At 39.8% G+C, this 24116-nt stretch overlaps 1 protein-coding gene across 1 annotated transcript in view; it reads right to left on the bottom strand.

The window, feature by feature from the left end:
* The window catches only part of NIPAL2 (NIPA like domain containing 2), an 85114-nt gene that overhangs the window by 54943 nt on the left and 6055 nt on the right, over nt 1–24116 (bottom strand). The window contains exons 3-4 of the mRNA XM_086695164.1: nt 4738–4806; nt 3317–3488 (exon numbers count right to left, since the gene is read on the bottom strand). Of these exons, the coding sequence (XP_086551290.1) occupies nt 3317–3488; nt 4738–4806 (241 nt within the window). The remainder of the gene's footprint in view (nt 1–3316; nt 3489–4737; nt 4807–24116) is intronic.

The raw sequence follows: 24116 nt of genomic DNA, 5'->3' as shown, positions 1-24116 counted from the left end.
ACCATCTGTGAGTTCGAGCCCCGCGTCGGGCTCTGAGCTGTCAGCACAGAGGGGCCTGCTTCGGATTCTGTGTCTCCCTCTCTCTCTAACCCTCCCCCGCCCATGCTCTGTCTCTCTCTGTCTCAAAAATAAAATAAAAAACATTAAAAAAAAATAAAAAAAATAAATAAAACCCAATATCACAGAACTCTGATTATGGAGCTCTTTGCCTCCTTTGGAACCACCAGTAAAACCAGGGCCTGAGGAGCGCAGCTGCAAGGTGAGCCTGTCAGCAAGGAGCGGCAGAACACATGGAGAAGGGGAAAGCAAGGAGAAAGGAAGAGGCTCTGAGGCAGGACTGTGAGAAGAGCACAAACTGAGATAGCCATACTGCTTACCATGGTGTTTCTTACATACTAGTCCTAAAAACAATTTGTTCAGTTAAACTTACAAAGGGAAAAGGAATTTTGATTATGTAACGCAAAACAGCGGGTCTGACATATTAGGGGGCCTGCCACGCTGTGGGTAGCGAGATTAGGACACATGATTACCCACACGGTATCTCCCCTCACTTCCGGAAAGGAAAAAAGGAGCATGGTGTTGTTGGTGTGAACCAGATCACCTCAGCAGAGGGAGAAAGAGGGCAGAAAGTACCTACCCTTTGGTTGGACTTCAGAGCTCAAGCTTTTTTTTAAAATTTTCGATTTTAATTTTCTTTTGTTCTTTTTTTTTTTTTTTTTAATTTTAAAAGTAACAAAAGATAGAAGACAGACCAGGCAAGAATATGCACTCTCCCATCCCATGCAACACTGCAATATATACTATCTATCTTTTTTTTTTTTTTAACTCAGAAGGAAATTTTGATTTCTTTCATGAATTTCTCAAGACATAACAGTGGGGGGAAAGTTCCAGCACAGAAAAGTGTGGACGCTTTTCTGCCTCATCTGTAGACAGAGCCATATGATATGGCTATTTTAAAAATACTCTCCTTTTTGTTTCAGCTCCTTTAGAGTTTCTAGAATCTTTATAAGGAACCTCAGGGTGGTAGGGGTTTGTGCTGGGGGCTATTCTCAATCACCACTGGTCCACAACCCACCTACGACACTTCACAACCTAAATGCAGCTCAGGAATGCTGTGGGAATATTTACTTGTGAGCATATACTAGTTTGCAAAGATTGTAAAGTAGGAAATGGCTTGTATTTGAGGCTGTAAGTTTACTTCTTTGAACCATTTTATGGGCAGAGAGGGAGGCTGTTAAAAAGATTGTAACGTTGGGGCGCCTGGGTGGTGCAGTCGGTTAAGCGTCCGACTTCAGCCAGGTCACGATCTCGCGGTCCGTGATTTCGAGCCCCGCGTCGGGCTCTGGGCTGATGGCTCAGAGCCTGGAGCCTGTTTCTGATTCTGTGTCTCCCTCTCTCTCTGCCCCTCCCCCGTTCATGCTCTGTCTCTCTCTGTCCCAAAAATAAATAAGAAACGTTGAAAAAAAATTAAAAAAAAAAAAAGATTGTAACGTTGAAATATCAACTGGGGCTAAAAGCACACAAAGAATGTAGCATTAAGAAAGGTCCACCTGTTAAACCAGTGAGCTCAGAGTGTGAACATGAGTGGACTGGCCCCACAGGGGGCTTGGGGAGGACAGGGCACTGTCTAAGGTGAGTGGGAAAACTTAAGCTTCCTATTACTAATGAGAGCTTTGAGCAATTCAGGCCAAGAGGAGCAGCCTCGCAGGCAGCTCAGCTGAAGGGCTGTGAAGGGTATCAAGGTGACCTTAATCTCTGGCGACTTCCAAATTCTCACTTTAGGTCCCACAGAGCTTGGCTATATTTCATTTCTGTGAAATCTCTGATCATTACAACAAGTCCAGCCACACTGCCCTTCCTTTGAGCTAGTTGGACCAGCTCTCTTTTTCTTGTTCCCAGAGGAAACGATTCCCAGTGCTGAGTGACTCGAGATAACTGCAGAATTTCAACTGAGTGTACCAACCCTCCTCCAGGTGTCTGTTTATATTCCTGGACACTGTTTTGTCTACTTCCTGGAAATGAAGCATAAAGCAAAACAAGAAGCAAAAATAAAAGCCAGCTCTAAATATACAGTCATTATGAAGAAAAACACAACATTTTCAGAATAACTGGGGCCTGTAGAAGTCCCAAGGTGACAATATAACGAGATCTTTTATCTATTATTTGTCAGATCTTGAGAAGAAAAAAAGAAATCCACAATGTCCACATACATAGTATGTGTGGCAAAAAGAAGATACACTAAAATTGCTCATTTTATTGGGATGTTAAAAATGGTAAATGATTATATAAATTGTGTGCCTATTCAGAGAAGTAACAGTATGGTAATTTTAACTGAACAATTTCTAGAAAGCTACAAAAGTGTTCTTTGCTAAATATTCTACCCTAGTACACCACGGAAGTATTTTAAGTAAGATATTTTGAATGATTAAGAAGGAGAAACTACTTTCAACATAAAATAAAATTCTCTTTGAATATACATTATTTTGGTTTAAACTCTGCTTTCTTTAAGAATATCATACTCTTAGGAGAAATATTAAAATCGGGACACGTGAGCACATCTTATGCTTGATCTAGTTGTTACCAGACAATAATCATCAACTTGTTTCTATTTCAGTGAAGATTTCAAATGCACAGACATTTAGAAACATGCTGTTTCCATAGCAGCAAATAAAGAGTAAAAATAAAAGGATTTTTATTGATTTTAACAAGTCTTGGAAAATTTATTCATCTTTTTAGCAGTGATTTTGCTCTTTTTTTTAGTCTTTAGCAACATCTCATATTCTCTTTATATATATTTAGTACATCATGTAAGTTTTGAAAAATAGGTTAATTGTGACATTACCGTAAATGTACACATTCTTATAGTAATGGAGAATAACCAATATTTGATCCTTAGTGTAAAAGAGATACTGAACTATGCAGTCAAGATGAGGCATCAAATGCTCTAACTACAAGCAACATCAGCTTAACATCTGAATAAAATACAACACTGTGCAAATATTTTTAGATAATTCATTAACGATTTAAAAAGCATGGTATAACATTTGCTGTTACTATTAATTTATTAAGACACACACACTGGAAATAAGGCTTTCAAACATCAATACTACAGCTACAAAATGCAAGTTTCTTTCTGGTTAATGTGGCAGCATGATGGCAGATAAGTGAAACCAGCAATATAATCGTTCCAAGTTAACCTGCTAAGAAAATAGGACTTCATTCCTTTGTTCGCATGTTGTTTAAGTTGTATGTTTTTCTGCCAATTATTCTGATGTCTCAAACTTTCTATTTGTCAAAACACAGAGAAATGGCTCACCTGTAACAGACACACAGCCTAACGGAGCGATGAGAGTAATGGGGGCAAATCCGTAGGCTGCAAAGTTGCCCATCTCCCCAACGGCCATGAGCACGGCCCCAGCCCACCACAACATACTCTTGAAGTATGGCCTTGGGTGTTCCTGGTGTGCCAACTGGACATGAGAATATTTCTGGAAGGAAATCAGGATGCATATAAGAAAATATCTCTACCACAAATTAAAACTTGCCCTGAAAAGTTTTGGTCCTATGCATTTGCATCATGGCTTTTATTTGCAGGTTATTACAGAGCAATTGCTATGGCTTTCTGCTTGTTCCAAACATATTAACTGCAGAAGTGACTCCCACTGATGGAGAATTTTGTGGAGGAAAGGGCCTTCTCACATAGGAATGTTGCTTAATTCTGATAACTGTAAAGTTAGTACCAGTCTTCCTCTCCAAAGATGAGGAGTATGTTAAGGAGTTAAGTGTCTTAACACTACTTTCAGAATGTCGAAAAAGTTCAGATGCCAAAATAAACATTCGGGAAATAAAAATAATAAGTTACTAAAGGAAAATCCTTTGAAAATGGATTCAAATGTATGAGTCAAAGTAGCTACCACAATAAACATAGCAAGGCAGAATGCTTTGATAGTTGGGGGTTGGGGTGATAGATGCTTATTTACATCTGGTTTGAGTATTTTTTGTATTTGAAACATATATATTCATGGCCATTACATAAAGCCCAATTTCCTTATTGATTTTATGACAACTGAACTTACTTTCTTATAAGAAGTATATACAATTCTAGATTATGTTTGAAAACTTAAAAAAATAATAAAAGTACTAGGGGCGCCTGGGTGGCGCAGTCGGTTAAGCGTCCGACTTCAGCCAGGTCACGATCTCGCGGTCCGTGAGTTCGAGCCCCGCGTCGGGCTCTGGGCTGATGGCTCAGAGCCTGGAGCCTGTTTCCGATTCTGTGTCTCCCTCTCTCTGCCCCTCCCCCGCTCATGCTCTGTCTCTCTCTGTCCCAAAAATAAATAAACGTTGAAAAAAAAATTAAAAAAAAAAATAATAATAAAAGTACTAGAAGAAAACACAGAACATTAAAAATAAATCTTGGTTTACGCCAAGATTATGAACAACTTTGGTACAAATTTGTGGTACCAATTTACAAACTACTGAGGCACCTTGCCTAGGATATGCAATACTATTAAGATGCCCACAAAAATATTTAATTCCTTTTAAAATTAGAAGAAGAAAAAAGTGAACGCAATCCAGCCTAAGATATATTTGTTTTTATGTCAGTGAGGTCATAAAATATAATTGTTTAGATTTTTTTGTGGAGGAAGGATCCCAGGAGGGCAAAAGTGCCTGAGACCCCTTCAAGCCATAATGTGTCCCTAGATCAAACTACACTTAGAAAAACAAGTTACTTCTTACCTGAATATTTAGGGAAATACTGATTACCAAGTTTCCTAGAATGGCCAGCAAAACTCCAAAAAGGTGAATCTGTAAAAGAAAATGTTTTCTTTTTTCAGTAACACTTGTAAGATATTTACTAAAAATCCCCTCCCCCCCCCCAAAAAACAATAAAATTTAAGTTGATACATTCATTCATTTGTTCATTCATTAGGCAAATATTTACATAGCACCCATTTGCCAGGATCATTTGGATTATGAATAGTGGTTTTGTCAGGATTTGTTTTTTTTCACTTTAGTCAAATATTATCCTTTAGAACTAGCTCAATGCTTTACTGAATTCTCTAGATATTTGTTTAATTCACTAAAATAAAGAAAATAGTTAGCAGGTTCTTTTTCTAAGGTGCTTCTTATTTATCCTTTCTGTCAATTTTCCTCAGCAACCCCCCTGATTGCAGTGTTCATTGCCTCAAGTATGGACCATAAAATTGTTTCCCATCTGGTCTCCCTCTCTCCTTTCTCTTAACATATTCTGGAGGACTGTAGTATGAAAGAAAGATCACTGGCCTTGGAGATAAAGGATGAATCTGAGATTCAGATCTATTTTCTTTTTTTTTTTTTTTAACATTTTTTTTATTTGAGAGAGAGAGAGCACAAGCAGGGGAGGGGGGCAGAGAGAGAGAGAGAGAGAGAGAGAATCTCAAACAGGATCCATGCCCAGTACAGAGCCTGATATGGGGCTTGATCCCACAACCCTGAGATCATGACCTGAACTGAAATCAAGGGTCGACCATTCAACTGACTGAGCACCCAGGCGCCCCAGATCTGCTATTTTCTAACAGGTAACTTTGAGCAAATTATTTCAGCTCCCTGGCCTCAGTAAACAAGAAGATGTTGAATAAGATGTTTCCAAAATCCCTTTCCCTCTAAAGTTCTATGATCTCCATCGGGGGTAGACTACATTTTCCTACTACTCCATTAAATATGCTGTGGTATGGTCCAGATGAGGACGGCTTATGGGGAACTGGTAAAGTAGTTTTATATTCCATGTAGTTGACTGTAGAGAAACACTGTGGCTTTCTCTGATCTTGCTTTCTCAGACTCTACATGGTAAGTGCCTTTATTCCTTCTTCTTCTTTTTTTAAAAATTTATTTATTTTTGGGGACAGAGAGACAGAGTGCAAGCAGGGGAGGGGCAGAGAGAGAGGGAGACACAGAATCTGAAGCAGGCTCCAGGCTTCAAGCTGTCAGCACAGAGCCCAATGTGGGGCTCGAACCCATGAAGTGCAGGATCATGACCTAGGCCGAAGTCAGATGCCTAACTGTCTGAGCCACCCAGGCACCCCTATTTCTTCTTTTAGATTGTCATGTGCATCACTAGGTTCTATGAAGAGATGGCAAACTGTCTGAGGGAAGAGAACCATGTCTTAGGCTTCTCTTGGATCTCCTACATCACCTACTTTATAAAATTAGGGGCTCTTGAAAAATACGTGCTGGAAAAAGTATATAATGGTTTAAAACAAGAACTAAAAAGAGATTAAAAAATAAGTGCTTGGGGAGCCTGGGTGGCTCAGTCAGTTAAACATCCAACTTCACCTCAGGTCATGATCTTGCAGTTTGTGAGTTCGAGCCCCACATTGGGCTCTCTGCTGTCAGCCCAGAACCCACTTTGGATCTCTGTCTCCTTCTCTCTCTGCTCTTCCCCCACCGGTTCTCTCTTTGTCTCTCTCTTAAAATAAATAAATTTTAAAAAAATAAGTTTTTACACAATGATGAACATGTTTACTTCAAAAGATGCATTTACTGCTCCTATCAAGGCACAAAAGCATCATATCTTTCTAGCAGGATAAATTAGCAGTGATATCAGGGATCTTCCCCCTTCTTTTTCTACAGTACACAACTCCTAGCTAGCTTCAAATTCCAAGGAGTTATTTGAATTTCAAAAGAATATTATAATCACAAGGAGCTCTTTTCAGAATGCAAAATGCCTTTGAAGTTTTAAAACTTTATTATATGTGCTGAAGTGAAATTCAGTGTTTTTAAAAAATGAAGCAGAAAAGTTGAAAACCCATTTAATAGCTGATATATAATATCCATAGCCTTTAATCAGTTAAGAATGTTCTTTTCCTAATAAAGGCACTTGGCAATAATTTTGATCACTATTCCTCATGGGGAAAAATCGTATCATAATTGTGCTATTTCCATGCTTTCAATTTATAATCGAATGCGTTTGGCAGTAATCACGAAAATAAAGTTTCATAAGAAGTTTGGGATTGAATGGATAATTTTGAAATCTTCCACAATTACAACAGTAAATTATAGAATAGAAATAACTTACTTCAGTACTTTAAATCACTCACTGAATAGTTTGAATTGAACTCACTACCAGGCTGAGTGTTTAGAAATTGGTAGCAAGATTTGGCAATGATTTCTTGGATGTGAGACCAAAAGCACAGGCCAAAAAAAAAAAAAAACAAAAAAAACAAAAAAAACAAAAAAACAAGACTAGATAAGCTGGACTCCATCACAATTAAAATCTTTTGTGCAACAAAGGACACTATTAATGGAGTGAAAGGTGACTTACACGGTGGGAGAAAATATTTGCAAATCATATATCTGACAAAGATTGATATCCAAGATACATAAAGAACTCTTACAATTCAACAATAAAATTGATAACCCAATTAAAAATGGGCAAAGGACATAAGAGACTCTTAAAAACTGAGAATAAACTGAGGGTTGATGGAGGGTAGGAGGGAAGGGAAAGTGGGTGATGGGCATTGAGGAGGGCACCTGTTGGGATGAGCACTGGGTGTTGTATGGAAACCAATTCGACAATAAATTTCATATTAAAAAAAATTAAAGCCACAAATGACTGAAAAAATAAAAATGGGCAAAGGACTTGAATAGACATTCTCCAAAGAAATTACACAAATGGCCAATACGCACATGAAAAGATGTTCAACAGCACTAATCACTAGGGAAATGCAAATCAAAATCACAATGAGCTACCACCTCACACCCACTGGGAGGGCTATAATAAAAACAAACAAACAAACAAACAGGGGCGCCTGGGTGACTTGGTCTGTTGAGCGGCCAACTCTGACTTTGGCTCAGGTCATGATCACAGGGTTGTGGGATTGAGCCCCATCCCATGTTGGGCTCCGCACTGAGTGTGGAGCCTACTTAAGAGTCTCTCTCTCCCCTTCTCCCTCTCTCCCTCACTCAAGCCCTCTCTCTAAAACAAACCAGAAAATAACAAGTGTTGGAAAGGATGTGGAGAAACTGGAACCCTTGTGCACTGCTGAAAAGAATGTAAAATAGTACAGCTGCTGATCATACAACACATACAGGAATTAACTCAAAATCAAAGACTTAAGAGCTAAAACTCTAAAATTCTCAGACGAAAGCAGGAATAAATCTTTATAATCTTGGATTTGGCTATGGATTCTTACAGGTAAGATATCAAAGTCACAAGCAACAAAAGAAAAAATAATTAGACCTTATTAATATGAAAAAGTTTTATGTTTCAAAGGACACTAATAATAAAGTGAAAAGACAATCCATAAAGTGGGAGAAAATATTTGGAAATCATATATCTGATATAGGACTTGTACCTAGAATATATAAAAAAAAAAAACTCTTACAACTCAATGACAAAAAGAAAAATATCCCAATTAAAAATGGGCAAAGGGGGGCGCCTGGGTGGCTCAGTCGGTTGAGCGTCCGACTTTGGCTCAGGTCACGATCTCACCGTCTGTGAGTTCGAGCCCCGCGTCGGGCTCTGTGCTGACAGCTCAGAGCCTGGAGCCTGCTTCGGATTCTGTGTCTCCCTCTCTCTCTCTGTTCCTCCCCCGTTCATGCTCTGTCTCTCTCTGTCTCAAAAATAAATAAGAATTTAAAAAATAAATAAATAAAAATGGGCGAAGGACTTAAATAGCCATTTCTCCAATGAAGACAAATGCCTGACAAGCACATGAAAGGATGTCAACATCATTAGTCACCAGGTAATGCAAATGAAAAACACAGTGCTATACCGCTTCACACCAAATAAGGTGGCTATAATCAAAAAGTCAGATAATAACAAGTGTTGGTGAGGATGTAGATCAATCAGTAGCCTCATACACTGCTGATGGAAATACTAAATACTGCAACCACTTTGGAAAAACAGTCTGGCAGTTCCTCAACATTTTAAGCGTGGAATTTCCACTTGGCTCAGCAATTCCACTCCTAGGTATATATCCAAGAGAAATGAAAACATATCTACACAAATACTTGTACACAAGTGTCCAGAGCAGTATTATTCATAATATAGCCAAAAGTGAAAATGACTTAAATGTTTATCAACAAATGAATACACAAAACATAGTATATATTCATACAGTGGAATATTATTTATCCACAAAAAGGAATGCAGCATAGGTATATGCTACAACCTGGATGAACCTTGAAAATGTTATGCTATGTAAAAGAACCTAGTCACAGAAGACCATGTGTTAAAGGATTCCTTTTATATGAAAGGTCCAGAGTAGGCAAATCTATTAATAGAGAAAGCAGATTAGTGGTTGCTTAGGGATGGGGAGGATGCAGGGCTTGGGGATGACAGCCACAGTGTGGAAGGTTTCTTTCATTTGCTTTTTTTTTTTCTTAATAATTTATTGTCAAGTTAGCTAACATACAGTGTAGTTTTGGCTTCAGGAGCAGATTCCCAAGATTTATCACTTACATACAACACCCAGTGCTCATCCCAACAAGTGCCCTCCTCAATGCCCATCACCCATTTTCCCTGCACCTCCCAACCCCATCAACCCTCAGTTTGTTCTCTGTATTTAAGAGTCTCTTATGGTTTGCCTCCCTGTTTGTAACTAATTTTCCTTCCCTTTCCCCATGGTCTTCTGTTAAGTTTCTCAAATTCCACCTATGATGGACATAGAGACAAGACAAGACAACATATGATACCTGTCTGCCTCTGACTGACTTATTTCACTTAGCATAATACCCTCCAGTTCCATCCATGTTGTTGCAGTGACAAGATTTCGTTCTTTTTCATCACCAAGTAGTATTCCAGTGTGTGTGTGTGTGTGTGTGTGTGTGTGTGTGTGTGTGTGTGTGTACACATCTTCTTTATCCATTCATCAGGTGATGGACATTTGGGCTCTTTCCATAATTTGGCTATTGTTGAAAGCACTGCTATAAACATTGGGGTACAAGTGCCCCTATGAATCGGCACTCTATCCTTTGGATAAATTCTTAGTAGTGCTATTGCTGTGTCATAGGGTAATTCTACTTACACTTTTTTGAGGAACCTCCATACTGTTTTCTAGAGTGGTTGCACCAGTTTGCATTCAAGGGTGGAAGGTTTCTTTTTGAGGTGATGAAAATATTTTAAAGTTGATTGTGGTGATGGTCACACAACTCTGTAAAGGTACTAAAAACCAGTGTTTTTACAGCATTCGGCGCTGTATGCTATATGAATTACATTTTAATGAAGTTGTTGCAAACAATAAAATAATTTTTAGTACAGAAAGTATTTACTTTTTTTTTTTTGGCCCAGAGAAATAAAACGTTCCCAATGTAGCTAGCTCTCTTACAGTCTCTTCTCACTTCTAGAAGAGAAGTTAACTTTTTTCTGAAGTTGATTTAGATCAATTTCTTTCCTTCCTATATTTGCTTTTATTATCTTTCTTTAGTGAGTTTTTCATCTTCATTTAGACTCTCAACTCATTAGCTTTTCCTCTTTCTGCCTATATAATAACATATGCAAGTGCAGCTATATATGTTCCTTTAAAATTTTTTTTAACGTTTATTTATTTTTGAGACAGAGAGAGACAGAGCATGAATGGCGGAGGGGCAGAGAGAGAGGGAGACACAGAATCCGAAGCAGGCTCCAGGCTCTGAGCCATCAGCCCAGAGCCCGACGTGGGGCTCGAACTCACGGACCACGAGATCGTGACCTGAGCTGAAGTCGGACGCTTAACCGACTGAGCCACCCAAGTGCCCCTATGTTCCTTTAAGTACACCCTCTGTTTTGGTTCCATGCATACTTTTGGCATGCACAGTTTCCATTGGCATTTAGTTCTAAATATTTCATAAATATTGTATTATTTTTATCTGAACCTTATATTATTCAGAGGTCTGTATTTTAATATTTCTAAATGAATGGTGATGTTGGTCATTGCTTTCTTACCAATTTCTAATTTTATTGAGTTGTGGACAGAAAATATGCTGTGTGTAAATTAACATTTGCTTTTTCACCTAGTGTATGGTGGAAAGTGAAATTTGTTTTGTGACCTAATAGTGTATGGTCAAGTTTTATAAGTATTCCATGTATGCTTGAAAATATTCTTTAAAAATTGTTTATTTGTTTTGAGAAAGAGAGTGAGAGAGTGTGCAGGGGAGGGGCAGAGAGAAAGGGAGAGAGAATCCCAAGCAGGCTCTACACTGTCAGTACACAGCCCGATGTGGGGCTCAAACTCATGAACTGTGAGATCATGAGCTGAGTAGAAATCAAGAGTCGGATGCTTAACTCACTGAACCACCCAGGAACGCCTGAAAAGAAAGTATTTTTAATTGTTGGGTTAACATATTATATATGTATTTTTTTTCTATCCATCTATCTACCTATCTCCATTAATTCATTGCTCAAATCTTTGATAATAAATTTCGGACTGCTTTGCCTATCAATTGCTAATATAGGTATATTAAAAATCTAACTAAACATGGATGTATCCACTTTCCTTTTAAATATATTGAATTTTGCTTTACATATTTTAAGGCTATGGAGTTAGGCAGGTATATAAAAGTTCAGGATTGTCTTATCTTTCCAGTTAATTATTGCTTTTATCATTATATATTGACTCTTTTAATCTCAATAACCTTTTCCCTTTAAAGTTTATTTTATATGATATTAATATAATGTAGCTGCTTTCTTTGGATATTTGCCACTTTCCTTATCACTTTACTTTCAACATTTCTGTGTCATTATATTTAGTCAGTTCTCTTATACACTGAAAACAACTGAATTAAAAAAAAAAACCTGAGACTTTCTGTTAAACGGGAAGTTTAGTCCATTTTATTTATTGTGAGTAAAAATATATTTTCACTTGTTTCTACCATCTTTTTTTGTATTTGCAGTTATTTTGCTTTTTCTTTGCTTTCTAATTTCTCCTTTCCAGAGTCTTCTTGGATTGATTGAGCACTCTTTTTTCTTCCCCTTAATCTTTTGGCTAGGAAGTTATACACCTTATTTATATTCTTTTAGTAATTCTTGTGTTTTTTCCACTTTTATTTATTTATTTATTTTTTTTTTTTTTAAGTTTTTTTAATGCTTATTTATTTTTGAGACAGAGAGAGACAGAGCATGAACGGGGGAGGGTCAGAGAGAGGGAGACACAGAATTTGAAACAGGCTCCAGGCTCCGAGCTGTCAGCACAGAGCCCGACGCGGGGCTCGAACTCACAGAGTGTGAGATAGCGACCTGAGCCGAAGTCGGCTGCTCAACCGACTGAGCCACCCAGGCGCCCCCCACTTTTATTTTGAAATAATTATTGACTCACAGTAGGCCTCAAATAAATGTAAAGATAGGTCCCAAACACTCTTTTTTGTTTGTATTTTTTTTTTAATTTTCTTTTTTTGAACGTTTATTTATTTTTGAGACAGAGAGAGACAGAGCATGAACGGGGGAGGGGCAGAGAGAGAGGGAGACACAGAATCGGAAACAGGCTCCAGGCTCTGAGCCATCAGCCCAGAGCCTGACGCGGGGCTCGAACTCACGGACCGCGAGATCGTAACCTGGCTGAAGTCAGACGCTTAACCGACTGCGCCACCCAGGCGCCCCATTGTTTGTATTTTTTTTAATGTTTATTTTATTTTTGAAAGAGAGAGAGCATGAGCAGGGGAGGGACAGAGAGAGGGACACAGAGGATCTGAAGCAGACTCTGCACTGACAGCAGAGAGCCCGATGTGGGGCTTGAACTCCAGAACCGTGAGATCACGACCTGAGCCGGAATGAAGAGTTGGACGCTTAACCAACTGAGCCACCCAGGCACCCCCCAAGCACATTTCCCCCAGCCTCCCCTCACAGTTCACATTTTACACTACTATACTAAAACATCAAAATCAAGAAATCAGAATTGGTAAAGATCTTGTTCAGATTTTACCAGCTATACTAGCACTTGTGTGTGTGTGTGCGCGCACGTGTGCGCGTGACAAGATCCTCATCTGTACCATCACCATAAGATTCCCTTGTTACCCCTTTACTGATACACCCATCTTCTTCCCCTCCCCAACCCTAACCTGTAGCAACCACTAATCTGTTCTCCATCTCTAGAATTATATTAATTCACAAATGCTACATAAATGGAACCATGCAGTTCATAAATATTTTGCAATCGGCATCAGCCTTGAGGTTCATCCAAGTTGGATCAATAATCCTTGATCCTTTTGATTTCTGAGTAGTATTCCATGGTATGGATGTACCACAACATATTTAACCATTCACCCACTGAATGACACTTGAGTTGTTTCCAGTTTCTGGCTGTATGAATAAAGCTGCTATGAACACTGTGTACAAATTCTGCATGAAAATAAGTTCATTTCTCTGGGATAAATGCCAAAGGTGTAATTCCTGGATTGTGTGGTAAGCCTATTTTAAGTTTTGAAAAGAACTGCCAAACTACTTTCCAGAGTGGCTGTACCATTTACACTCCCAACAGCAATATGTATGAGTCATACAGTTGCTCTAATATTAAATCTATCATGCATTTTTGACATAAATTCCACTGTTAATAAACATTCTATCCTCCTGAACATTATAAAAACTTTGTTTTAGCTACAGTCTCTTCCCTCCTATGTTCTTGTTCCACCTTGCTTTTATATCCCCAAACGAGTCGTTGTTATGATTCCTTCATACAATCAATATTTGCTTATTTGTTCACGTTCATCTACTTCTTTGCTCATCACTGTTCTTTTAAAAAACATAGCTTTATGGAGATATAATTCACGTACTATTATGTTCACCCTTTTAAAGTGTACAATTCAACACTCTTTTAGAACATTCAGAGTTCTGCAACTATCACCACTGTCTTGATTTCAGAACATTTTCCTCACCCCCAAAACAACTTCCACACCCATGAGCAGTCACTGCCCATTCTCTCGTCCCCTCAGTCCCTGGCAACCACCAATTTACTTTCTGTCTGTACGGATTTGCCTGCTGTGGACCTTGTATATACATAGACTCGTACAATATGTGACTTCTTGTGTCTGTTTTCTTTCACTTAGCATGTTGCTTTCAAGGCTTACTATGCTGTAGCATGCATCAGCATGTATCAGGTATGTAGAATGTATCATTCCTTTGTACGGCTAGGAAATATTCCATTGTAAGAATATACCACATTTTACTTATGTATTCATCAGGTGGTGGGCATTTCGGTTGTTTCTACTTTTTGGATATCACATTCTCATATCTTAGTTTTTCTTTTGGGTTCAATGTCCTTCCTGAATAAAACTTTAGTAGCTCTTTCTTGAGAGAGAGAGAGAGAGAGAGAGAGAGAGAGAGAGAGAGAGATGGAGAGAGAGAGTGCATGCTGGAGGGCCAGAGAGAGAATCTTAAGCAGTCCCCATGCCCAGCACAGATCCCAACACGAGACTCCATCTATAACTGTGAGATAGATCATGACCTGAGTCAAAATCAAGAGTTAGACACTTAACCAACTGAGCCACCCAGGAGCCCCAATTAGCTCTTTCAGTCAAAGCTTTGAATTCCAGTTCTCTCTTGTTCTGCAAAAATCTTTATGTCATCTTTCCCTTTGAGTACAGGAATACAGGCTGACAGTTACTTCATTCAGTGCTCTGGTAATATCATTCCGTTGTCTCCCGGCCCTTGCTGTTGAGGAGTAGGTTGTCAACCTAATTGCCGCTCCTTTGCAGGTAGTCTGGTATTTTTCTCAGGATGCTTTTAAGATTGTCTTTGTCATTGGTTTTCAGCAGCTTCACTACCATTTTTCAGCATGTGAATTACTTTCTGCTTAGAACTCATGCTTCCTCAATTTGAGGACTCCTGTCTTTCACCAGTTGAGTTAAGTTCTTAACACTCCTCTCTTTGAATGTCATCCCCCTTTTGTTCTATTCCCTCCACATGGAAACTCCTGTTACCAGCATGTGAGACTCTTAAATTCTATCCTCCTTGTTTCCTAAAATATCATGTTTTCCAACTCTTTATGTCTGTAAACTGAATTCTGGATAATTTCCTCAGATCTGACTTCCCTCCTCTGATTTGAGTAGTCTTTATACACTTCTATGTCTACATATACTAGGCTGTACTGTGATGATTTTGTACAAGCTCATTTCCTCTCTAGACTCTAAGTTCCTTGAGGGCAGAGCTGTGACTTACTTATCAACTCATTTCTGTAACCCTAATGACTAGTATAGGAACTGGCACAAAGAAGTTGTTTATTAAATGCTGTTTGAACTGATTATAAACTGTCTAGAAAGAGTACATTTTGGCCTTTGATCCTAGAAAGATCTCAAAGGGAATATTTTGTAATCAACTGGAGTTTGAATACACCATGCTCTCAGTTTTTGTGAGAACACAAGCTTGCCCGGGAACTCAGATTTCAACAATTAAGAGTTTCTACCAGTGTACAATAAAAAGCTGCTTGCTGACTTTAAAAATCTAGTGAATGCATATTATGCAAAGAATAAGAAATATGTAGGTATAAAGCAGGTGTCAGAAACAGAAACAGAAAACTGGCATATCTTATTCTTCATTTTTCAGAAACTTTACCTAATTATTTAAGGTTAATTGCATACTCATTAAGTTCATTTCACACATAATTATAAATAATAGTAATGCAGTAAATCCTCATTAATGTCCCTAATTGAAAGGAGGGAAACTTCAAATCTGCAGTGTTTTTAAAATAAGATGATTTAATTACCTTCAAGAACATACAGTAACTTGAAGTAACCAAAATTAAATGCTGTTTGCAATTAGAGGCTCTGGTAAATGTGCTTTAATGGCTATAAAATCCTCATCTTCAGGGCGCCTGGGTGGCTCAGTCGGTTAAGTGTCCGACTTCAGCTCAGGTCATGATCTCACGGTTCGTGAGTTCCAGTCCTGCATCAGGCTCTGTGCTGACAGCTCAGAGCCTGGAGCCTGCTTCGGATTCTGTGTCTCCCTCTCTCTCTGCCCTTCCCCTGCTTGCTCTCTCTCAAAATGAAGAAAAAATGTTAAAAAATTAAAAAAAAATCCTCATCTGCAAACAGGAGTATCATTTGCATATAGTGAGCAGGCCCTTATAAACTTGCCATTTAAATTACAGGTGTCTAGTTTACATCATTACTTTATTCAGAGTGTTATGTTTTGCAGCATTTTAGAATTACTGGAAGTTGACATCTCCTCTCCTTCCCCGGCCCCCTTTCTCCCCTCACTGATTTGGAGACTGGTCAGGAAAGAGAACAGAGGGCCCGAGAAGGAAAGTGTCTTGTGCAAAGTCACACAGCTAGAAGCAGGCAAACTTTGGCAGCAAGGCACCCAGCTCATGTCTGAATCACTATTTCTGACTGCAATAGGTAACCTTCTGGCTAGTCAGTGTCAATTTACTACACTTTTAAAATCAGAGTCTGCTTCTTTCTCTCAGTGCAAGTAAAATAAAGCAAAGATAATAGTCAAAGGGAGAGGTTGCTCCGCCCCTTAATAATGCAGTTAGAAGCACGGGCTGGACACACAGAAACATGCCCTCAATTCGTTCAGTGCTGACTCTTGTCACCACCGTAGCTTAATTCCTGACTTTTCCAGGATGTCTTGGTAAACAGATGGTGGGAGCCACAGCTAGGAATTTATCTGGAATGAGATTCAAAATACCAGCACTGAGAAGGATCAGTGATGTTTTTGTGTTATCTGGAAGAACTATCTTCTATCCTACCTTTTGTGCCAGAAGGTTCTTCAGATATTTTGCATAAAGTTGTTGACCTCTAATCCATGGGTGGGGGTGGTTTGGCCAGATGGAGGTGGGATATAACAGGGGTGTATGGACTTGGTAACAGTCTGTCTCAGTTCCGGCTTTGAACTCAAACATATTCCTGGCTTTGCCTTCAAACATAAATTTAGAATCAGAACCCAGTGGAGCTAGTGCGTGGTTCAAAAGAACCACAGATTCAGGGCTAGTTTTGAACACTGCAATAGTCATATTCACCTTGCAGCTGGAGTAAGGCTGTCTCTCCCGTTCCAGGCAGTAAAATATGCCTGAACACGCAAATGACAGATTCAGTTTCTAGTACTGGAAATACCACAGGTTGAGTGATTTAGGTCAACTAATCCCTGTAGGAATGACCGTTAAGAGCCCAAATTGACAAAGGGATGACACGTCTGAGAAATGGGTGTTCAGTTCACCGTGTCTCATGGGAAACGCTCAGGAATGAGCTGGGGCCGTTCTGCATTTGCACATTGTAAACAGGTAGACAACTACCTCATCTCTAGAACAGTTAGAAAGGGACAGGAGGATGCCCACATTCTTCGCAATACTTCGTAATACTTAAGTATTAGGCATCAAGACTCATAATGTGTACAACTTACTTCCAAATGGCATATCATAACATAAAGTACAAAACATACACACAGAGAAGAAATGTTTCACAATGCTAACAACTGGTGAATCTCCAGGTGAAGGACATGTGGTGTTTATTATCCACTCTTCTTAATTTTCTAGAAGTTGGAAAATTTTCAAACTAAGAAGTTTAAAAAAATCACTGCTTTACAGACTCAATGAAATTAAAGGGAATATGGATTCATTTAAAAAGAGTTAAAAGAAGACATGTTAGCAAGAATAGCAAGAAACACAAAGCAAGCTGGCTGAACCAAGGAAAGATATTATGGAGAAAAAAAAAAACATCACTTAACTTAAAACCACGTGTAGACACTGCCTGGGAAAAACGCACAATGTAGAGGGAAAGGACATGCCATGCAAGTGATTGGAGAGAAGCTGCTAGATATGGGAGACAGACAGCTTGAGGAAGCTCACCTGTGGTGCTATTCATTCAGTCATGCGTCTGTTTGGTATTTATTTAACAACTGCTGAACATTAGGTTCTGTGTCAGGAACTGAGGATGCAAAGTACCCTCGAGGAGCTCAGAAGAAGTAGAAAGAGCACCAATTACAAACAGGCTACCACCTGTGAAATCTGTACTAGAGATAGATGCTATGGAAACAGAAGGGACAGAGAGTGCAAATCTGCCTAGTTTGGAGATTATTTTAGCCACAGAAGTGGCTGCTATGACAAATTACCACAAACCTGGTAGTGGCTTAAAACAAGAGAAATTCATTCTCTTACAGTTTTGGAGGCCAGAAGCCCAGAGTCTATTTCACTGGGCTGAAACCAAGATGGCAGAGCTACATTCGCTCTGAAGGCTCTAGAGGAAAATTCCTATCTTGCCTTTCCCAGTTTCTGATGGCTGCTGACATATCATTGCTTTATGGTTCTATCACTCCAACCTCTGTGGCCACCTCATCTCTTTTTTTTTTTTGTATGAAATCTCCCTATGCCTCCCTCTTACACAAAGATGGCATTAGGGTCCATCTAGATAATCCAGGACAGTCTCCCTATCTCGAAATCTTTAACTTAATTATGTCTGCAGTAAACAGGGTGCTTGAAGGGCCCTGCAGCAGAAGATGCCAGCAGAGTTGGACGGGAGAGGCAGGCAGGAGACGCTGTGTGCCATGAATCTGTAGGTGGTGTTATGCATGGCACAAAAGACTCTAAACTAGAGGATAGGTCCAGATTTTCCTTTTTTTTAAGTTTATTTATTTTGAGAGAGAGAGGGAGAGCCAGAGCACAAGTGGGGGAGGGGCAGAGAGCGAGGGAGACACAGAATCCAAAGCAGGCTCCAGGCTCTGAGCTGTCAGCACAGAGCCTGACGTGGGGCTCGAACTCACACACCGTGAGATCATGACCTAGGCTGAAGTTGGACGTTTAACTGACTGAGCCACCCAGGCATCCCCAGATTTTACTTTTAAGAAGACTCATCTTGGGGCACCTGGGTGGCTCAGTCGGGTTAAGCGTCTGACTTCAGCTCATGTCATGATCTCACGGTGCATGGGTTTGAGCCCCATGTCAGGCTCTGTGCGGATAGCTCAGAGCCTGGAGACTGCTTTGAATTCCGTGTGTGTCTCTCTCTGTCCCTCCTCCTCTCACACTCTCTGTCTCTCTCTCAGAACAAATACATAAACATTAAAAAAAAAAAAAAAGCAGAAGACTTATTCTGGCTGCAGTGTGGAGGATGGACTGGCACAGAGCAAGACCAGAGAACAGGAAGGCCATTCAGGAGACTACTTCAGGAATTCAGAGAAGAAGTAGGGGCAATGGGGCAATGGGAGAGTTAATCACAATAGGGCCAGGAAGAAACAATCTTCATATTCATAGTGGTAAACACTGGAGACAACCTGAAATATGTAATGCTTTTTGGATTACTGAATGGGTTAGACTGTTCTTACCACTAATTTCCTTTGCCCTTGTAGATAATTGAGTTGTCTGCAATACTCCAAACTGAGTTAAAACTATAATCCCATATGTGAAAAAAAAAAGAGAGAAAGAAAAATGTTCAGGCATGAACAGATTTTTAATTTGTTACCTTGGTTATTGTATGCTATAAGGTTATTACCTTCCTATCCTGAAAAAGTCTCATGATATTGGATCCAAATCTGGTGATTTAAAGCCAAAAGAATAGATGTGCATTACATAACACAGTATATTGTTGCTCTCCTACAAGCAGTTCCATGCCAATTTGTAATCAACCTTAAACCTAGGCAGAAAAAGCCCAACATATTGCCTTCTCATACAATTAAGAACTATTACATTTTGTCTTTTCCTTGGGAACACATTTACTTACATAATTGTACATTCATTATTTTTAAAAACCAAACTCCATTAAGGATAAGCCTTCCTAAGCTTACCAAGAAGCCATCATGTTTTTTGCCTTAGAGAAATTTAAGCTACAGTAGAAAAAATTTACAGGAAAAGTAATATATTTAATAATATGTCCTTTGGGTGCTTTTAACACTTTCTTAAAAGGAGAGCAACAATAGTCAAGAGAGGTGAGATACGAATTCAGGAAGTCTTAAACTTGGTTCCATTATAAGACAAATCAACCTCCTATAAGGTTGGGAAGGGAATCTTTGAAACAAAGTCAGACATGCTGAACACAAAGAATGCTACTGTTTCCATCCAGACAGATATAAGGTCCCATAACTTTCAAATTTTGCAAGGACACATTCATAATAATAATTTTAAAACTCTGTAATCCCTTGTCTTCAAAGCAGCAAGATTGCAGTCTGCCTTTTGCGGGGCCAGCCTAGGGTGTGGAAGAGGCTTTCCACACTAAAGCTGGGGACCTGAGAGCTCTCATAGTTATAACTCCTTCCTGCACACCTGTCTGAGTTTCTGGGGTACCTGTCCTTCTGAAGAGCAAAAGGCCTCTGGCTTGCCTCAAACTCTGTGTTTGGTCAGCTCCATCCGCCTGGAGACTGAACTCTGTCGTCTAGTCAGGCATCAGCCACCAGGGGAATTTCTGCCTCAATATGAGGGAGAAATAACGACATTGCCATTCTCTGACAGACTTCTGCCAGAGACTTCTGTGGCCCTTACCACCCACCACACCAGATCTTCCTGACAGAAGGCAGGAATCAAGTTCAAATTTTCTACACCTCTTAGGCACCGTGACTTGCACGTTTCATCACCTCTAAAGGGCCACTCCTCACAGCCAAGATAATTTCCCCTATCCCCAAGCTCCTCATTCCGGGCCAATAATAGTGACTATGATTTGGGTCTGCAAATGTAGTTCCAAAGATTAATAAAACATTCTACATGTAACTCACAATTCTTCTCTACTTTATGGCTGTGGCAGCTGCTTATAATATGAGGTCTGTTTGTACCTTGCTCACAAAGAACCACTCAACTTCTCCACTGCTGTGACTCAGAGAGCCATATCTAAAGGTATATGATAGTATTTCCTCTTCTGTTTGGCTCTTTTATTTACAAATACATACCTGTACTATGTTAGTCTGGAAACTTAATGTAAACAGTCCATCAGATAGTATAAGCAAGGGGTAGCTTCACACCAGCCTTCAAATGTTGTTTATCAAGTAATTATAAAACAGTCTCTCCCTCTCCCTGACCCTCTCCCTCCTTCTTTCTCATAAACACACACACACACACACACACACACACACAATACACACACACACACATACATACATACATACACACACACATATATATATGATACATCATATATATGTCTACATTTTGAGGACATGGTCCATGTTTTCTGATTTCTTTGACATCACTGTCCAACACTGCTTTGTTAAGAAGGGCTCTCTGCATGTGATTTTTATTGAGTGGAATACTGACTGCATTTTAGGCTCTCATTTGTTGATTAGCTGATCAAGCTCAATATGGGCCGTGACAACAGGGAACACATAGTTATGTCCCTAACAGCCCTGGAATAATCAGACATCTATAAGTCCAGAGACTGAAGAAGAAATAAAAAAAACCCAGAATTCACAGGATTAACACCAAACTCAAATGAGATATTAGAAATGCTAACCTGGCTTCTAGGATTGCACACAGTATTGCATTCATATACCATACCTTTTTTCACCTAAATCCACTAAACTTTTAGGAGTTTCCAACTTACTGAAGAGGTGATTGCTGATGGTAAAGAAATTTCTAAGCAGGTAGAGTCAAGATAGAGACTAAGCAAGGTATACTACCTTTGCCAAATGATTCCCCTTGACTTTTCCATCAATGGGAAAGAGAGGGGGCCTTTGTAGATTTTTTTTTTGAAGGTGTGTGAGGGGTGAAGTAAGTCACCACTTAGAGACCTTATGCTAATAAAAATATTTTAGAAATTCATCTTATAATCTAAGCTTCTAAGGAGATTATACTAGTCAGGTCTCACCCACAAAGACAAGCAGGCTAAATAGGAGGCAACTTTTTGGGGGCTGCTCATGTGAGACAGGATACAGAAAAGGAAGGTCCTAGATGAGTTGCAAAGGGTGTTAGCTTGAGAGTTGCCCAAGAAGACCATAATCCGCAGGAGGACGGACACTGTTGTTAGGGACATATAGTAACTCTTTTTCTTGGTTATAGGATCCCTCTTGCAGCCAGCCCTTCCCACATTCTTCGGGGACACCAAGCCCAGTAACTCTAGCTTTGGTGACTGGCATGGGAAAGGCCATGGACCTAACCTCATCCAGTCAGACTAAAGCCCATTTATTTTCATCGGTTGAGAAAGTCAAGCTTCCCCTCCTGGAAGTGGAAGGGAGAATGTGGGCTAGTGGGGCAAATCTTCTAAAAGTGGAACCAACAAACTCCAGGAACAAAAGTTGAACAAAAGGAACAAAGGAACAAAAGTTGAAGAGTACAGTGAGCTACTGAGCCTTCACCATGTTTTTAGAGCCTCTGGGTCAAGGCTTAGGTGGACCCAGAGTTCTTCTGGACTTTCATGTTAAGCTGATCAATTTTCCTTTACTTAAGCAGTTAATGTCAGGTTTTCTGTGACTTGCAAACTAAGGTCTCTTAATTACAAAACATTCTTGGTAGGGAAGCTAAGCTAAGCTAGAAGACAGAACTAAAGGCCAGTGGTCCAAGTTACTCCAAGAAGAAACCAGTTGGAGGGGTACACAGAAGGAGAGGTGGGTGATTTAGGAAACCAGTGTGAGACTGCAGGCAAGCAGCAGGACTCTCATTGTAGGAATGACCTGTCAAGGCCAGGGTCTCTGAAGGGGTCAGGCCAGGACAAACACAATCCTTGGTGAGGTGCGGCGCTCAGGACGAAGCATATGTTAGCTTGTATTTATATAATGGAATAGTCTGTACCTCCTGACATGTGCCAAAGATGACAGGAGGCCGTGCCAAGAATGACCAAGGGCCAGGCAAGTGACAAGAGAAGGTACAGGCAGGGAACTATGTGAGGGGACGTGGACTATTACCTTCCAGCTTCCAGGCAGTCAGGACATTCTGTGAAGCAGGAAAGACTGGGCAATGAGCTTTACTTCATGGAAAAGGTAGGTTTATCTGGAACACAGTGGGAGATGAATTATCAAGAGGTGCAAACGGAATAGAGTAATGTTGGGTCTTTGGGAGAAAACAAATAAACAAGCACACCCAAGCTAAAATAAATGGCACGGAAGTCTCAACATTAACAGTCCCTCCCAGGTTGGGAGTGCTGGTCCTTCTGCTTAAACTACGATCAGTGTCTGGTATTGTGACCACATTGCTGCCACCAAACACGTCTGTCACTGTTCCCAGTGCTACACAGCCATCTGCCCGGCCCAGGAGTCTGGAAAGTGGCCGAAGCCATAGGAAGAATCCTTGCCTTAGTGCTTCAAGATACCAAGCGTTCCAGTTAGGAAATTACTGCAATTAGAAAGTGTTCTGGAATGTGAATACGTTTGGAGAGTGAAGGGGCAGCAAACACCAGAGGGAATGAGGAAGGCACTGGATAGAGAAGTCAGTGGTTTTAGATTAAAGAAAGAAAAGTTACCTCAAACACCTAGTATGATTTCTCTTATTTCTTTCCATTTACAAGGAACTAAGTCCAACAACTACTAATTATTAGAAATATATATTTCATGGCATTTCCTATAATATAGGTTGACTGCAATACGACTAGTAATAATAGCCAGTATTTGAGTACTTTCTCTGTGCCTGGCACTTTGCTAACTTCTGGACATTCACTAGCTTTTCTTTTTAAAAAAAATTTTTTTTTAGTGTTTATTTTTGAGACAGAGAGAGACAGAGCATGAGCAGGGGAGGGGCAGAGAGCGAAGGAGACACAGAATCCGAAGCAGGCTGCAGGCTCTGAGCTGTCAGCACAGAGCCTGACATGGGGCTCGAACTCACGAACCGTGAGATCATGACCTGAACCGAAGTCAGGTGCTTAACTGACTGACCCACTCAGGCGCCCCCATACATCATCATTTCTTATTCCTCTGTCAACCATAGAAAGTATGTGGCATACTGTTATTACCATTCCAACAGAGAAAGCCAAGATTTGGAGAAATTAGGAAACTTGCCAACACCTCTGGTGAAAAGACTGAGCTTTTAAAACTGCACTATACAAAACCAAAAAGGATAGTTTAGGGGAATATCATCCCTTCCATGGTAAGCTCTCAAATGCCAACTTGAACAATCATCAACATCTTAAAAAGAAACTGTCTAAATAATTCTCAGTTGTTTGTTTAAGCAAAGTGACAATGGCATACCACTTCCCACCGGGTGTATATGGTATACCATTGTCTACCTGGGTAAAAAGCATGTAAGTTGAACAGCTGTAGCAATGCTAATATTATTTTTTAAACTTAAAAAATTGTAGGATACAGACAACCGCAGAGAGAATGACAGAGA

The sequence above is a fragment of the Puma concolor genome, chromosome F2 (genome assembly GCF_028749965.1).
Source record: "Puma concolor isolate L17-30 chromosome F2, mPumCon1.1.hap2, whole genome shotgun sequence".
NCBI classification, from domain to species: Eukaryota; Metazoa; Chordata; class Mammalia; order Carnivora; family Felidae; genus Puma; species Puma concolor.
The sequence above is the reverse complement of the archived record's forward strand: the minus strand, read 5'-3'. Positions and strand labels throughout refer to the sequence as shown.